Source organism: Rhinichthys klamathensis, unplaced genomic scaffold (genome assembly GCF_029890125.1).
Source record: "Rhinichthys klamathensis goyatoka isolate OS25496 unplaced genomic scaffold, OSU_Roscu_1.1 h1tg000060l_1, whole genome shotgun sequence".
Lineage (NCBI taxonomy): Eukaryota > Metazoa > Chordata > Actinopteri > Cypriniformes > Leuciscidae > Rhinichthys > Rhinichthys klamathensis.
Window position 1 is genome coordinate 941,787 of NW_026606605.1, and position 18,724 is coordinate 960,510.

General features: G+C 39.3%; 1 protein-coding gene across 2 annotated transcripts in view; it reads left to right on the forward strand.

Moving 5' to 3' along the window:
- csmd3b (CUB and Sushi multiple domains 3b) overlaps window positions 1–18,724 on the forward strand; it is a 246,350-nt gene that overhangs the window by 139,565 nt on the left and 88,061 nt on the right. For both annotated transcript variants that reach the window (XM_056249475.1, XM_056249476.1), the window contains 6 exons: window positions 4,828–4,944; window positions 5,054–5,263; window positions 5,878–6,066; window positions 6,662–6,839; window positions 9,450–9,595; window positions 15,911–15,991. In XM_056249475.1, coding sequence (XP_056105450.1) covers window positions 4,828–4,944; window positions 5,054–5,263; window positions 5,878–6,066; window positions 6,662–6,839; window positions 9,450–9,595; window positions 15,911–15,991 — 921 coding nt within the window. The remainder of the gene's footprint in view (window positions 1–4,827; window positions 4,945–5,053; window positions 5,264–5,877; window positions 6,067–6,661; window positions 6,840–9,449; window positions 9,596–15,910; window positions 15,992–18,724) is intronic.

Consider the following 18,724-nt stretch of genomic DNA (forward strand, 5'->3'; position numbering starts at 1 on the left):
AGTCCATTACAGTAATCCACCCTGCTGGTGATAAAAGCATGCACAAGTTTCTCTAAGTCTTGACTGGAAACAAAGCATCTAATTCTTGCAATATTTTTCAGATGATAGTATGCTGATTTAGTTATTGATTTGACATGACTACTGAAACTAAGGTCTGACTCTAGAGACACACCAAGATTCCTGACTTGATTTTTAGTTGTTAGACCCCTAGCGTCAAGGTATGCATTCACCTTGAGAACTTCATCTTTGTTTCCAAACGCAATGACTTCAGTTTTGTCTTTGTTTAACTGAAGAAAGTTTTGGCACATCCAACTGTTTACTTCATCAATGCATTGGCACAGGGAGTCAATGGGGCTGTAATCGTTAGGCGATAGGGATAAGTAGAGCTGTGTGTCGTCTGCATAGCTGTGGTAAGAGATTTTGTTCTTTCTCATTATTTGGCTCATTGGGAGCATATACAGGTTGAACAGGAGTGGTGCAAGAATTGAGCCTTGAGGGACTCCACATGTCATGGATGTCCACTCAGACTTATGGTCTCCTATACTCACATAATAACCTCTCCCTTCTAAGTATGACCTGAACCATTTTAGGACTATCCCAGAAAGCCCCACCCAATTTTCCAGCCTGTCAAGAAGTATGTCGTGATCGACAGTGTCAAATGCAGCACTGAGGTCGAGTAGTACCAGCACTGATAATTTGCCTGTATCAGTATTTAAGCGAATATCATTTATTATCTTTATGAGCGCTGTCTCTGTGCTGTGATGCGATCTGAAACCAGATTGAAAATTGTCAAAGTATCCATTCAAGCTTAAGAATTTGTTCACCTGATTGAAGACAACTTTTTCAATGATCTTCCCTATGAAAGGAAGATTTGAGATCGGTCTATAGTTGCTTAATATGGTCTTATCCAGATTGATCTTTTTCAGGAGGGGCTTGACAACTGCAGTTTTCAGGGAGTTTGGAAAATTCCCAGAGAGAAGTGAGGCATTTACCACTTCTAGGAGATCTGCTTCTAAACAGTTTAACACACTTTTGAAGAAAGATGTGGGAAGTGCGTCAAGGGCGCAGGTTTATGTTTTAAGGTGCTGTACGGTTTCTTCTAAAATTTTGCCATCAATTTCTTCAAAATCAGACATAGTAACTACTTTCTGCGGTTGTGGTCTGATCTGTCTGACCCCAGTGCGGCTCAATGATGTGCTGATCACCTTTCTGATATTATTGATTTTCTCAGAGAAGAAAAAAGCAAACTCCCTGCACTTGCTGTCTGAAAGCATTTCACTGGGAATCTGGCTTGGGGGGTTTGTCAGTCTCTCTACAGTAGCAAAAAGAGTGCGTGTGTTGTTTAAGTTGCTGTTTATAATATTTGAGAAGAAAGTCTGTCTAGCTTTGCCTAGTTCCATATTAAAAGCATGGATGGTGTCTTTGTAGATGTTATAATGGACTACAAGTTTTGTCTTCCGCCACATGCGCTCTGTTTTTCTGCATTGTCTTTTCATATTTTGCACAGCTGTTGAGTTTCTCCAAGGTGCTTTTTGTCTACCACTCTTCCTGACTTTCACAGGAGCAATATCATCAATTACACTTTTAACTTTTGAGTTAAAACAATCAAGGAGAAAATCAACAGAGTCAGCAGATATGCTTGGTGTTGAAGATATAGCCTTCATAAATAGTACACTAGTGTTCTCATTTATGCATCTCTTCTTGACAGACACAGATCTAGCTTCAATGGCAGGAGAGATCAATATATCAAAGAAAATACAGAAATGATCAGACAGTGCTACATCCTTAATAACAATCGATGAAATGTTTAGACCCTTACTGATAAGTAAATCTAGAGTGTGTCCACGAGTGTGTGTCGGTCCGTGTACATGCTGAATCAGGTCAAAAGTTTTTAAAACAGTTTTGATTTCTTTTGCCATATTTGTATCATTATCTATGTGAATGTTAAAATCTCCAGCAATAGCAAAACAGTCGAACTCTGAGGAAATTGTTGATAACAGTTCTGTAAAGTCCTCAGCAAAGGCTGGAGAGTATTTTGGAGGCCTGTAAATAATGATAAGTAAAATGCGTGGGGCACCTTTTAAAACAATACCGAGATATTCAAAAGACGGGTAGTTACCAAATGATGTTTGCTTACATTGATAGACATCCTTAAAAAGAGCAGCTACTCCTCCACCTCTCCTTACAGCTCTGCAGACACTCATAAAAGTAAAGTTAGGAGGGGCTGTTTCATTGAGGACTGTTGCACTGCAGCTGTCTTCTAGCCAGGTTTCATTTAGAAGCATAAAATCCAGGTTGTATGTGGTTATTAAGTCATTGACTAGAAGTGATTTATTTTTAAGTGAGCGGATGTTTAAAAGTGCTAACTTAACAGTCTTACTTTTTGTCCCCACAGCAGTCTTAGTTTGGCGTGTAATAGGTACCAGATTAGATGGGTTTGCTGTACGGCTTTTGAAGGCCTTAGACCTTCTATCATGTAATCGAACAGCAATAGAGAAAGATACAGGCACACTGGGTTCCCGCTTGTTATGTAAACATTTAAGAAAGTTACTGTTGTCATAGCGGAGACCCGACACATATCACTGAGAGCTGGTATCAGTTGTTTTTGGTTGACCTCGGGCCGATGGAGGAGGGTGTGAGCCCTGGCGCTGTGGCAGAGGCCGAAGAGCTCTCACAGGAGGAGGGGGAGGGCGAGCTGGGCCTGCAGGCTTTGGTGGTTGTGGGGCCTGCCGCTTTTTGGTTGACATCTGGGGGCTTGCAGCAAAAGAGTGGGATAGTTTGGTTCCAGCAAACACCAGTTCTTCCATTTTCTCTGAGAAGCACAGAAGTGGAGATGCTGGAGATAGAGAAAATGTGTCTGGTGAGACGGGCTGTTGCTCTGGTGTTATCGGCTGTAATATGCTGTCCTGGTTTCCCTGGCTGTTTTCCAGAAAGTCGTCCTTGGGTGCTGAATCTTGGAGCAGTTCTAGTATGTCACAGTCTGTCTGTGGTGAGCTCTGTGGGCGGGGCTCAGCTGAGATTGTGTCCGTGAGCAGAAGTTGTTGTGGCTGCATGGTGTTATCATTGTCCTTGTGTGACGTGTCAACCGCATGTCCATTTAGGTGCTGAAGTGAAGTCCTGTGGTCATTCATACTGTGTCCAGGTATGTGTGTGCCATTCAGGTTGAGTGGATTGGCACAGACTGCAGAAGGATGATTGAGGGAGAAGCAGATATTGTCCTTTAGCACTCTTGAGCCAAGTTTGTTTGGGTGGTGGCCATCCTGTTGAAACAGTTGCCTCTGACTCCAGAAAAGATTGAAGTTGTCAATGAAGTTTACTCCTTTTAAATAGCAGGTTTTTTGGAGCCATGTATTAAGCCCAAGCAACCGTGAAAACCTGTTTGTTCCTCTTGCTGGGAGTGGTCCACTGATGAATGTTTGAACTTTCAGTCTTTTAAGTGTTTCAAAAAGTTCATTGAAATCCTTCTTAAGGAGTTCTGACTGCTCTTTATGAATATCATTTTTCCCCACATGAATGATGAGTCGATTTGCAGTTTTATGTTTCATCAGAATGTTCTGAAGTTCCCTGTTTACATCAGAAGTTGTTGCTTGTGGAAGGCAGCATGTAGTTGTATCCCTGCTACTAATGTTTTTGATTATGGAGTCACCCACTATCAGAGTCCTGGGCTCGGCTGCGCTCTGAGCTGAGTGCCGCTGTTTGCTCGACCTTGAGCGCCAGTTAGCAGTGTTAGCTACTGGCTGATTCAGTCTGTGTTCGATCACATTCATCACATTCAGGGATTCCTCATTCATTAATACTTCAAATCTGTTCTCAAGATGTATAGGCGGTGGTAGGAGACCAGTGTTTGCAATCCTTGTCAGAGCCGTATCTGGGGTAGAGGATGCTACTGCGGCAATATGTGATACTCGTGACAATCTGATGTCTCGAGTGCCTTTGGGTCTCGCTCCCTGTTTGTGCCATCGATTTGTAAGTCGATCGGCTTGTTTCTCTACACTCAGTATGGCCTGTCGAGGAGTACTAGATGCATGGGACTCACCGGCTGTATGCTGAGGGCGTCCATGGCTGATCTCTGTTGTGTGTTCCGTCTGGTTTGGTGGTCCCACAAATAACTTTGTTTCAAGAACTACAATCCTTTGTAAAAGTCTGTGGCAGTTAATGCAGCAAGTAGATTCCAGAGGAGGCATTTTCTCTTATCCTTTATGAGTGTAGACAGTTGTGATTTTCTCTTCCCCGGAATGTAAGCTTTCAGTGGGAGGCTGGTCAAGTAAAAAAATTCTGCTTTTTTGTAGTAATCCAAGCGTTTGAGCACTGTGCTGATTAGCTGAAGTTAAAATTAGGTGATAAAAGGAGATAAAATATAAAAATATAAAAGCGATAGAGCAAAGCGCGGAGCAGTAAGCAAGAGCGTCCGAACAGTAGCAGAGCAGGAAGATATATATCATAAACAAACATGAATTAACGTTAATCAAAAGTCCATTTATACATTAAAATGAAACAAATCCCAGTAATTAATAAATAACAAAAAAAATGATTTATAGTTAATGATATTAAACACACTAATCAATGTTTAAAAATTTAACCTGAATTGAAAACGTTTCCAAATGTTCCAATTTTTAGATACATCAATGTGTCATATTTGTGTCATATTTGTCAAACTGAACTGTTCGTTTCTTTAGGGGTAAAAGATTTTTAAGTGGAATTGGATTAATTCAAATCTGCCAACGGTGCTTGACTTTTTTTGTGCTGTAATCATTCAGTGATGCAGTAGAGATAGAAATCAATAATGATTGCATAAAGTGAATCTTCATCTGTATATTATATTCACAGCTCAGTGTGGCGGAGCCATGAAAGAGGTTAGCGGAGTGATTCTGAGCCCTGGTTTTCCTGGCAACTACCCAAGTGGTCTAGATTGCACCTGGACGGTCACCCTTCCCACTGGCTTCGGTACATGCATGCCATTAAACTGTGCAAGAATGAGTATGAATGAGCTGCAGAATCGTGTGACTCGCTACCTTTTATCAGTATCACTTATTGTGTATATATGTTTTTTAAGGAATTCATGTTCAGTTCCTGAACTTCTCCACCGAGGCAATCCACGACTACCTGGAGATCCGAAGCGGACCTAGTGAGACCGGTATAGTGATTGACAGGTTCAGTGGGCCGCAGGTTCCTGAGTCGCTCTTCAGCACAACCCATGAAACAAGCTTCTTCTTCCACAGCGACTATTCCCAGAATAAACCTGGATTTCACATTACATACCAAGGTAAGACCTTTAAAGAGGACATATCATGCTTTTTTACAGTGTTGATTTTGGGCTCTAGTAGAATAGGTTGGATTTTTCACATAAAACACATCATTTTTCCCATATTTGACATTGTTGCAGCTGTTGCAATCTGTCAGTAACGCTCTGTTTAGTTCCTGTCTCTATGAAGCCCCTCCTTCTGAAAAGCACACTGTGCTCTGATTGGTCGGCTGGATCAGTGTGTTGTGATTGGTCAAGCAATTCAAGCATGTTTGGGAAATGTCCCGCCCCTTACCATAACCAGCAGTTTAACACACTACTAACCAACTAACTCAACCAGGCCCCGCCCCTTTATTCTGTGTTTGAATTATTTAAATGAGGAATATTGTGACGTGTTCGTTCCCGAAAGAAATGGAGGCTTTTCAGGGAGTTCAGAAACAGTGACACTGATACAGAGAAACTTTGCAGAGCTTTTTCATGCTCACACACTAAAGAAAGATGTAAAAAAGCAAGGCACAATAGGTCCTTTTTCTCCACTAGACGTGTTAGTATTGAGTCAAGAAGAATATACTGAGAGTTTACAATTGCCTTTTGCATTCATCCTCCTCACTTGTGATTGTGTGTCTTTTCTTCAGCCTATCAGCTGCAGAGCTGTCCTGACCCCCGACCTTTCAGGAATGGGATCGTAATAGGCAGTGACTTTAGCGTGGGCATGACGGTGTCTTTCGAGTGTTTACCCGGTTACTCGCTCATCGGCGAAACCTCTCTAACGTGCCTCCATGGAATCAGCAGGAACTGGAACAACCCTATTCCACGCTGTGAAGGTGGCGTTTTACTCTCCTCAATATAAAATCCTCACACTCCTCCTTAATTCGATATTGAAATTGAATGACCTCAGTGTTTCATCCATGCAACTGCTCACTGTAAGTTATAATGAAAGTGTCATCATTCGCTTACAGCTGATGACTTTATACGCAAGCCCACGGGTGAGATTTATTGCCTTATCGCAACAATATTACTACACAATGTGTGATGTTAAACAGTGCCGTGCATCTTTATGGTGAGAACAAATTCTCAATGGCTCACTGGTCAACATTATTTCCCAGAGCGCAATGAGGTGATGCCATAGGAGAGCGATCACTGCTAACAGATGAACTTTAAAGATGCACGAGGTCATTTGGTTCTTGTTTCTCCGGCTCCTCAAAATAAAGCAGCCTTGAACTGTTTACTGACACCTATTGGCATAGATTGGAACTGAATGATATAAAACCACTTTGTCTAGGCCACAGATATATGTCTATCTCTTGTTTACATCAAGTACTTTTCATTATTTTCTGTGCAAATAAGTGCCAAATTCTTAGTGCACGATGCCCAAAATGTATGGTGATAGCATTACTTTGTTTTCTGTCTCCCCAAAAGCTCTATGTGGTGGAAACATCACCTCCATGAACGGCACCATCTTCTCTCCCGGTCACCCAGCTGAATACCCCAATTTCCAGGACTGTGTGTGGAGTGTCCGGGTGCCCCCTGGAAACGGCATCTATATCAACTTCACCGTCCTCAGCACTGAACCCATCTATGACTACATCACTGTCTGGTAAAATCTCTTCGATATGTGATGATGAGCTTATTTGGAATCAGTTCATATTCATCAGTATATGATCAATAATAATAACGCTGAAGAAGTAAGAGAGATGGGACAGCATATGCAGATGAATGAGGGCCTTTTGTGACACTCCAAACGTCCTTGAACGTAAGAAACAGTGTGTGTGCGAAACAGCCTGCGGTCCTCTAGGAAGGCCCAAAGCACGCTTGCTTGTAAAATCATACCTTAAATCTCTCAAAAACAATTTTAGACAATTTTTGGTTACGCATCACAGTATATCTCCATTTGAAAAGGGGTTATTTCAATTGCTTTGAACAGTTCCTCAAGTCAGGAGATGATTTTCAGGATTAAATTCAGTTTTGCTTCTATTGCACCACCCCGAATGTGGTGTCTTGTTACTAAAATGGAAACTTAACTTCTTTTTGCTTGAGACCAAATTGCATAGTAGCTAAATTTACATCTATATTTAGATACTGATTTAATATTTCAATGTAGATAAAAATAGATGTTTAGCTCTGCATGTGCATGTGTTTACATTATTCAAAAATATTTTTTTATATATAAGTTCAATTCAGTTCAACTTTATTGTCAAACTAAGGGTCCATAGTATATTTTATATAAGAATTCTTAAATCCACCTTAATAATCTTGCTCAAAAGTTGTAGTATAGTTTGTCGGCATAAAATACTTTTTGTCGCTTTTATGCATAATTTCCCTTCTGAGCTTTGTCTCTTCAACCTTTCAGGAAGAAATTTTGCTAATTAGGCATACTTCATTTTATTAACTTTCCGTACTGGTTTTGGTCTCCTCACGGAAATTAAGCTCATTTGCTTTGGTGTTTTAGACTCCAAAGGGAGTGTGTCTGACTTTAAACAAGAAGAAATATCTCTAGAGGTTTAGCAGGGCTAATATAACGAACAAATAAACAACAATACAGATTTTATACTTAAAGCTCTTTGAGGAAAAAGTCCCTAAGTACGTCTTCCAAGCCTCTGAATCAAAGCTATTTTTGAAGTTATTGGTGTATATGTTATTGATAGATTTCTGAGAGATGTAGTCACAGATTACAGCAGGCTTTAGCAGGAGTTTGTGTCCTTACAGAGTCGCTTTAGGCCAGTAGGTTGTTTGGAAGAGCAGAGACTTTTGACTAATTGTCCTTCACATCGTTGTGACACCCAGTTGCGGGGGAGACGGAATAATGCATTGAATGAAACCCAGGATGAATCCAATAATTAATGTCATCTGTTCACTTTTCATGTCAGAGTTCCCTCTTGTTTAAGAAAAATTCCAGAGGGTACTTTTTATTTATTGATGGATTCTGCGTACCCAATAAACCCGTTGTTTTAAATAATGGATTTTCACCACGGATAGAAGTTACATTATTGCTGCATTTTTTTCAGACTTTTTTTTTTTTACTCCGTGTGACCTGGAATTGAGTTTGCCTTTCTGTTGCATGTTGCTTCAGTCTTTCCCGAAAGCTGCGTGACGTCATGCTCTACTAAAGACTCGTGAACAAACCCGTATTTCTCTCTCTCTGGCTGCTCCATCGGCTCCTCAGTGAGCTGCTCCTAGTGACCATCTCATGCATCATAGGTGACCTAGATAAAACGGTGTCTTCTGGTTCATTAGTCCAGCTCTATTGTTCATGTACAGAACAAAGACTTTGTGCATTTCTGCTGGGCTGGCCTAATGTAAAGACAACCACAGATATGGCAGGAATAGAGCTTAATAAACTAGTAGACACAGAGAAATGACTGCCTGCTTTGGAGATGCACTTCTTGCTTTTTCTTGCAGTCAATAATAGGGGATATATTGCTGTCTAGATTAAAGTCCCATTTAAGACAATATGGTTCATAAAAGCAGCGTTCAGCATTGTACTGCATCAGAGATCAGTCTTAAAGTATGAAGCATGTAGTTTATTTACTCTCCGTGTAATTGCAGAGTCATTATTTTTGCTGGGCCACTAGGTTAAAGTCACATTTAAAAACTACTTCGAAAGAGAGAGTGGAGTTGAGTCTGAAAATGTTTAATTTATTAACTCTATGTGTAACTGCACATTCTGTAACTGTAACTCTTTACTGGCTGTTTCAGGACACACACACACAGAAAGAATTTGCACTTGTTGTTTGTGTTGTTTTAGGACCCTAATTTAAATGGCAAAAGTATGCTTGACTCTATGCCCACTTTTAAATCTTTTTTCCCCCATCATTTGGTCATAATTTAATGAACTACTCCTGCCATGATCAACAGAAAATCTTTTAAACAAATTCAGTTTACCACCCACAGTAATAGTGCAACATTAACTACACCAGGTGAAACAAGGCGGAATGTATAATGAGCTTCATTTGCCTAGGAGGTGTGTTTGCACTAAAAGGAGTGACAATGACTTCATTTAAATACTCAGGCTGCTTTAGTGCCTAATCAAACTAGATTGCATGCGGGTTTTGTGCAAAAAAAAAAAAAAAAAAAATTATATATATACAGTATATACTATACACATATATAAATACACTGCTTTGCTTCTAAATCCAGTACATCAGCTGACATAGGCCTTTCTAATTGGATGTAGCTGTGGATAAATGTTGATTTGTGTGTTTTGCAGGGATGGTCCAGACCAGAGTTCGCCCCAGATCGGTCAGTTCAGCGGTAACACAGCTCTGGAGTCTGTCTACAGCACATCCAACCAGATCCTCATCAAGTTCCACAGCGACTTCAGTGGAAGTGGTTTCTTTGTGCTCAGTTATCATGGTGAGACGCTCCACACCAGTGTTTTTTTTTTTTTTATAATATTATAGGATATAATATTTGGAATTATAGTATATGTATATAGTATATTATATAGCATATTACAGTATATAATATACTATATTGTTGTTAGGTAGATGAACACGCACAAAATTAAAGTTAAATAAAAGAGTCTTTTAATAAGCAAACACACAGGAGTATCAGAATAACAACTACCCTTAAAGGGGCTATGTGTAGGTTTTTACTTAAAAAAATCTTTAAGATAGCGTCTTCATTTGTACATTTATGAGCCAACCATAATGTAATAGAAAGAATGACACCTTGACTGTCCACCACGGTTGCCTCTATCAGCCTGTAGGCTCAATTGTGTGTGGAGGATTCGGGGTCCGAATTGGCGTGAAAAGTCACAAAATGTGACGTCATGCTCCTTTAACACAAACAATACCGGACAAAGAAATTGAGGAAACTATGGGTATATAAAGCAAGGAGATGATGAGTAGGACAGAAACAGGTGTGTACTGTAAGTGTAACCGGTCCTACTCGACCCACTCCGAGCGGGATTCGACCCGGGGTCTCCGGTGTGGGAGATCAGGGGAGTGAGGTTTACACGCACAGCTCTTACTGGCCTACGTCCCATACATAAGAACTAATTTACAGCCAGGGAAACTTACTAGGGAACACAGGAAAACGGGAAACAATCAAACAGAGTGAAAACGAAACTAAAACAGGTATAACAATTTATTTTAATTTCCAGTCAATAATTTTAGTGCTTCAACTTAAGCTTATTTCAGTTTATTGCCAATAAAAGCAACATTTCTAAATTTCGTTTAGTTTACTTTTTTCATTGTCTTTAATTTTAATACTAATTTTTTTTAATTTTAATACTAGTTTTTACTAAATAATGATAATAACCCAACCAGGGTTTCCGTTGTCCGGTAATTACCGGACATTGGCCGGGAAAAAAATGAAATGTCCGACAAAATTAAATCTCTCCGGTCAAATTGTCCGATTAAAATTGCGTAATAATCCCGCCCCCCTAACACAATATGAATTTGAGAATAAGCCTAAAATGTATAAAGCTAAAATACACCGACCTTTGGCTATGTTATAAAGGAACAGCCTCTACCGTTTGAAAGTTATTAAACAACATCGCATGCTGCATTTCAAATAAAGCGCACGCCTAAAACAGCTGTAATATAGACCTAAACAACGAACGATTGAGTGAGACGTTTCAAATATGGCCAGGCCCATTGATATTATTGATAAAGTTGACGATGCAGACTCGCCATCTTCGCAGTAGTGAACGCACCTATAGAGAGAAGTGTGCACGCGCCGACGCCTCCGTGTCCTGATTAGCATATATTGTCCACTATATTTGCTTCTTATTTAATAATCCAGGCAAATTTGTTGATGAAACATTGATTAAAATGAATATACAATTTATACAAAAAACGAAATTTTCAAGCAAAAATAATATTCGAAGATCGCTGGGTTGATTATTATTCGAAAATCTACACACCAGAGCATGTGAGCAAAGCGGAGCGGTGTGACGCTTATTATAAGTTAAAAAACTTAAATATACGTTTCATTTTTATAAATAATACAATGTTATTATTTTTTTATTTCATCTATGTTGATTATTAGGCTATATGAAAAGGGAACGGCATGAGATGAGTAAGATAGGATCATATGACCAATAGGCCAATATATCGGAAAACATTCGGAATTGGTCAGACATGATTTTGACCACTTATTTAGTTTTGTTTTGTAGAAAGCCTTTTTTTAAAGTTTATTTCGTTTTCTATAAATTGTATCTTCATTTTAATCAATGTTTCATCAACAAATTTGCCTGGATTAAAAAATAAGAATTTATTCATATGAAGTGTGCATTTCTCTCTCTATGCGCGTTCACTACTGCGAAGATGGCGAGTCTGCATCGTCAACTTTATCAATTTATCAACCATTTAAATGTTTCATGCATAATCATTACTTTCGCCGGTTCTTTGTGGCAAGCTTTATTTCAAGTGTTGCGTGATATCTCTGCGCCCAAGTAGCAGTGCTTCGCCTGTGTATAGTCTCCGCAACGGCGATAGATTGAAACGCGCGTCCGAGTGAAGATTGCGCAACTCGCGCAGCGCGTCGTCCATGCGACTGATAGCAGCGGACACGAGCGCTCAGCTTGATAAAAAAAACTACTGATTTTAGCGCTAGATCTCTTATTTAATAGCAAACTAAATGAATGATCTTCTAGTTAACTGGAGATGTTTTATTTAGGCCTATTTGTATTAGGTACATCCGTGCCTCAATGTTTCAAAAAGTGAATGTGTGTGAAACCATTGTAAAAGACAATTGGTGTTGATTGACGCCAATCGGACGTTCATGTTTTTTTCTGTCTATTTGAAAGTCAGGCTAATAAACATGTTGCATTCTATACGGCCTGATTATGTCGTTTTTTAAGTTACATAGCCTGCCTCCAGTTTTCCTCAACTTGACTAATTAAGAGGCGATATTTGACCGGCATATCATCAAAATGTCCGTTAAACGAAACCTCTGCCGGTCACTTTGACCGGCACCATTTTTTTCTAGCGGAAACTCTGAACCCAACATGTCAGGCTCCGAATCTAACTCCTCACCGACCGCTATGGGGTTTATTTTAACAACGCAAGTTGAATTTGAACTGTTTAAGCCCTATATCATTTGCCTGTGTGGGATATTGAATGATTTAAGATACTTTTTACAAACTGGTGCATTCTGTTTCAATGATTATCTGGCAATACTGTGTAATTTCTATCCCCAGCAGGCAAATAAAGTGGCTCACGTTTACACTGATCATATTGACCTCGGGCTGCTGACTAGTATTTATAGTTTGTTACATGCTTTCATATTGATCCTCGGCCCTTGTCAGCTGTCACTCGGGGTTCATGACTCTGAGACGTGTATATATATAGAGAAAACGACTGCGAGTCACACCAACAATCACAATGTTATGTATAGTTCTCTGATTAGTCTGATTAGCATATTAAGTTTCCCTAATGCTCTTACTGAAGGGATAGTTCACCTAATAATTAAAATAATTTTATATACTCACTCTGTTGTTCCAAACTTGAATGACTTTCTTTTTTCTGTGGAACACAAAAGAAAAGTTTTTGAAAACGCTCTCTTCCATTCAATGAAAATGGATGGGGACCAGGCGCTGTCATAAAAAAATAACATCAGAAAAGTATAATAATATAAGTTGTCCATGTGACAAATAGTGTCCTGAAACCATCATATGAAATTTTAAATAACACCTTTTTTTGTTCCACCAAGGCTTAGAAAGACATGAGTGTGAGTAAATGATGTCAGAATTATGATTGAGTTACACTTTATACATATTTAATGTTGTGTTGAAGTAAAAAACTTAATTGATTTTATGCTCCAGACCATATTGTTTTATCACTCAATGAGTTCAGTTTTTTCGCCCGTCTTTCGTGGATTGAATTGCAGATGACTAATTTTCCATCTGCAGATATTTTAGACTGTGATGCGAATGCATAACAAAGGGAAAGGATCGTCTATATTTACTCAGATTTGCCCTGGGAATACCCCCTTCCATCATAATGAGTTTAGCTTTGATTCCATTTGATTCTGAGTAAATGGGACACCGAGCCTGAAAGGAAACTTTATTTTCACCAACTGCTTTGATATGAATTAGTAAAAAATTACCATCCATTAAACTGAAATATTCATCTAGTATTTAGTATGTTATCTAATCATAATAGAGCTCTGTCGGGTCTGCCAATCTGCTCTCTGATGTCGCATCCTCCAGTGTTTTAAAGCCAATCTAGCCAAAGCAGCTTAGACAGGAATCTATGGAATATGATTATGAGCTCGAAATGGGCTCTCAAATGCAGAGATCATGCCCTCCAAATTCACTCAGGTTTATTAGCGGGGCTTTACTCAATATTCAGTCCAGACACCAAGGGCATCAAAGAGGCATCTCTGAGTTAGGGAAGCGCCAAACAGCCCATTTTAAAGACTTAATTCCGAAGTCTCGTTCTAATGGCTCTCAGAAGTACACACACACACACACATACTATCCGCCTTCCCTGGTCCCTGAGTCATCAAAGAAAAACACTGGGCAAAAATAAAAGCCAGGAGTTTTGTAATTGCTAATTTTGTTCGTGTGTGTGTGTGTTTAAATCACAACCCACTGTTTTTTCTTCTTTTTCACAGCCACTTGAAAAGCCTCTTCTATACAGTGACTTGAGCCACATGGCTCCTGATCAGAGCGTCCGGGCTGCCCCTTTTGTTCCCGTTCCACTTTGGCCACTTACCCCAAAACACAACAGGAAACCCGTTAGGAAGCAAGCTGAGATGAGCCACATGCTAAGTGGGCTTCAATAGTTAATTAGTGTGTTTCCAACCTCAGCTTGGCAGGAGAAGACAAAGCCAGCGTCTTCCGCCTCCACTCGCTCCTTCCTCAAAGCCAAGAGCTCCTGATATCCATCTTAATCAATCTGAAGTCTTGACAGTTATGGCTTTGTGTCGAACTTTGAGGTCCTGTTGCGTTCGCGGTTTTCATTAACACCAGAGTAATTAACTCGGTTCAAAGCTACTCGGTAATTATCATCAACCCTCACGGCTATCTATGCATTGCACAGGAATGGGCTTCAGCGCTGTTGCTTTCACACAACAAATGCATTACTCATGCAATCCGTGTCTGGAGAAATGTGGTTAATTCCTTCTCTTCTTAAGTGATTTGCTCATTATGCGCATCGTTTTGTTCTTGGCCATTTCAACGACTGTGACACGCTCACTTCGCTCGGGCGTGTATCCGCTGTCAGAGATGCCAGCGATTGATAAGGCTCTGTGTTAACGTCGCGGAGCGGCCCGTAGCGCAGTGATAGTCACCCTTCCATGCGCCTCAGTGTCACCCTACTTAATCACATCATTATTTGTCACGGCAGGCTCCTCTGTCATTAGTACTGACTAGATGCCAACTCAACTGTGCCGAACGTCACACTGCGCCAGGGGCGTTTTTTCAGAGGAAAATTTGAATGAGAAAATAATGGGCTGTACCAAAATAAACCTGGAAGTATTATGAAATATGACATTGAATCGTGTGTACGTCAATATTAGTCTGTTCAAAAACGATGCCAGTGGGTAAAGAGAGGTTCAGCATCTACTTTGGTTTCCTTCAGTATGGTGGGAATAATGGCTAAACAAAGTAAGAAAAGTCACATGAAGTTACATGTTCGCTGTGATTGGCTCATTTCACTGCAGATATCCCACCCTGCAAAAACTCATTTCTGGGAGATGACATAACACCTCCCCCCCATATATTATATGCTATTATATTCATTTGTGTACGCCGTCTTACACAGGTTTGTTCATCCAATAGTAGGCTCTTTGTGTGACAAAAGTGCAAGTGATGTAGTTGAGTGTGATGATAAAAGCCACAAAATCCAAACACAAGTGGTCACAGAAGACGCATTTGAAACGCATGATAATGCCAGGTGTAACGGTAATGCATCTTTGCTGATCACTTGTGATCGGTTCACTGAAAACGCATCTTAATACCAGGTGGAACACAGGCTTTCTCTCTCGCTCGCTCGATTTCCGGAAATGCATATAAAGGTGGGATGTCTGACTCTGTCATGTGATAATATCAGGTTCACAACTGGTCTGAAAAGTTGTCCACACACATATTTACAGACATAAGGTGCAAATGTTGTCTAATGTCAATGATGTAGCGATGTATGAATCACACAGAAATCACTTTAACGCAGTGAATCTGCGTGAGCTTGAACCCATTGCCAAATCTGCAAAATTCCCAATCGCATGGACTCTTTTTGAATGAATGGATTTTGTTTTTGTTTGTTTATTTATTTATTTATTTCCATCTGTAGTCCCCGAGCAGGTGCATTACAATACAAAATATACAATATAAAATGTAATTAGTTACTCAAATACAACTATTAATTCATTCATTCAACCATTCCCCATTACAACCATCAGTCCAAGGAAATCATACCAAGATTACTACAATAAAACATCACTAAAAGTGTGATGTTTGACTAAAACTGTCAGACTAAAATTAGCAGAACAATGGTAAATGAACGCACCTATAAACACATTAGTATGACGCTGCATCTCCTATTGAAACTATTCTGAGATGGGCTATAGGGTGGGGAAGGGAGAACTTTTAGAGATAAATTTGTACAGATGACTCATATGTAAATGCTCCATAAAAATGTTTGTTCCTCCTTAAAGATTTTTTGTTACAGTTTTGAATCTCTAAAAACCTAACAAATCTTTCCTCTTCTTGTTTTGCAGCCTACCAGTTACGAGTCTGCCAGCCTCCACCAGAGGTTTCAAACGCAGATATCCTGATGGAGGACAATGAGTTAGAGATAGGTATGAACACACAACACTGCTTTTGTTAATAAAACTGGTTCTGATTCTGATTCTGAAGGGTTGGTTTGAGGTCCAGCATACCAGATTTATTTATTTGAAACATTCTCCTATCCTGTTTTTTATATATGCTCCTGAAGAGTATAAGGGCCAGATTTACTAAACAGGGCAAATTAGCATTAGAGCTAATTCCAAAAAAAAAAAACGAAGATGGGAAAGTAAATGACCTTGTGTGATTCATTTAAACACTGTCCTCATATAAATGTTGGACCTTAAAGGGAAACTCCCACAATTGCATATGCAACAGGTTCAGCCGCAAAAATAATTGTTTCAGTGCTAATTTTTCACTGTGTGTTTTTAGTAAATCCTGAAAGTAGTTTTTTAACAGCAAAAGAGGGTTTGCACTGGCCCTAAATACTTAGTACTTTAATATCATTTCTCTGACGGTTTGATTGTCTTTAATACCTGGAGAAAGCTATCCGTCATCATTCCCATTAGGGTTTGTTCCCCCAAAAATGTTTTTCCAAACCTGTGTGACTTTCTTTCCTCAGCAGAGCACAAAATGAGCCATTTGAAAAATGTCTCAGTGTTTTATGTTTATACCATAGTGTTGGACCCCATTGGCTTTCTTTGTACAGAAAAAAAAAAAAAACGTTTGTGTTCCACAGAAGAAAGTCAAAGGGGTTTGGAATGACATGAGGGAAAATGATGACAGAATTTTCATTTTGCGTGGAACTTTCAATTAAGAAATGGCTAGAGCACTAATAAAACATCTACTATAATCAGTGTTGTGCTAGTTACTAAGAAATAGTAACTAGTTACAGTTACTAGTTACTTCGTTCAAAAAGTAACTCAATTACTTTGTTGATTACTTACACCAAAAAGTAATGTGTTACTGTTAAAAGTAACTTTTTAGTTACTTTTTTAAAGAAAGTTCTTAAATGTTCCCATTTAATGCCCTTTAATGCGTTATGGTCTATACAAACACAAAACTGACTTAAACAGAAAGTAATTTTTAAACACTATTTTATTTAAGTCAGACCAGCACAAACTGAATATATCAAGGATTTCTGAAATAAATAACAAAACAAGCATTTTTAAAGCTAGTGACTTGTTTGCTTTCTCAACATTGATATGTTCATGCAGCTGACAGTATACGTTTTTACCACTGTGGTTTTTACTGCATGAATTAATATTTGAGCAATACAATTGTACCTTGATCATTCTTGTTAGTTCATAGTAGGCCTACATTAACTAAGGAGATACAAATACATCTAACAATGAATGATACTTCTACAACATTTATTAACCATATTTAATGCTAAAATTGTTATCTTATTGTAAAGTGTTGCCATTTATATGATTCAAGCTTAAAGAAGATGGCCATATTTAAATATCTGCAAAGGCCAGAGCATTAAAATTACATAAATGTAGACCTATATTACATGTACAGTCTTTCACTTTATTTGCTTAAATTTTAGAACACTTGATTAGACTTGATGTCGGCTGCATGAACACATCAATGTAAGCAATCAATCACGTCACTAGTTTTAAAAATACAACTTCGCCGGCTAATGAATACATAAAAGTGACCAGCTGGACATAAACTAATGCAAATAGATGGTAACAATTGCGACATAAAACATGTGGGTCAGGTCTGCGTGTGTTTTTGTCACATTGCTTTAATCGCTTGAGGTAAGTTAGCCGTTACTAATGTTATTCCTCTCAGACTCGACGGCAAGCTTCTGTTCTTTCTCTGCTGATGCAGCATCTAGTCAAAAAATTTATTATTTTATAATGATATGGCAATGTGTACTTAAGTGTTCTGTATTCATACCGTTTCGCTGTCTGTGTTTTAAATGCGCATCAAGTGCTCAGCGCTCTCCGTGCAGCTTGTAATCTCCGTGCTCGCGCCTCGCGCTGCCTCACGTGTACGTAAACAACTCAGCCAGTGAGTTTGTTATGTGTCCTCAGGTGTCCTCTCGCTCTGTATAATGCTAGCAGTCTCTTCAGTGCTCTCGTACTGTGTAATGACAGCGCACACTTCTCAGCCCCTCCAGCAACTAATTAATTTAAAAAAGTAACGGACAACGCGCCATATGGTAACGGTAACGGAGTTAATTTATTTAAAAAGTAATGCGTTACAGTATTAGTTACTGTCAAAAGTAACTGCGTTACAGTAACGCGTTACTAGTAACGCGTTACTGCCCAACACTGACTATAATGCAATTTATGCTCCTTGAAAGTATGTGTTGTGCTTTTGAGTCTCGACTCAACTGTCATCTGCCCTCAGTGCCAAAGTGACTACTAAAATAGTATCCTAAATAAGACCCATTCATAGCACAATCATGTTTGCATGAAACATCAAGCCTGCTTTTGATGAGTGCCACAGAAATTTGGCCAATACTGTAAAGGAGATTCACCTTGCCCTGTTGCCTAGACACTGGCAGAGCACAGAAACGCTTCTCCGCATTGCATGCGTCACAGCTTTGATGTTTTCCAGGTGCTTACGCATGATTATTTTTAGATAGGCGATGGTGGCAGGGTTGTCATACAAAGCCAAAACATGCAATTCATTAGACAGGGCTGCAAACGCTGCTGTTTTACAGCTCAATTATCAACCTCTTCGAGTTTAGCGTTAAACTACATCACAGACGTATCTCGGCCATCTTTCTCCATTAAAGCTACGGAGGTTCGCTGTCCCAACTAATTAAACAGACGCTTAATCATTCTCTC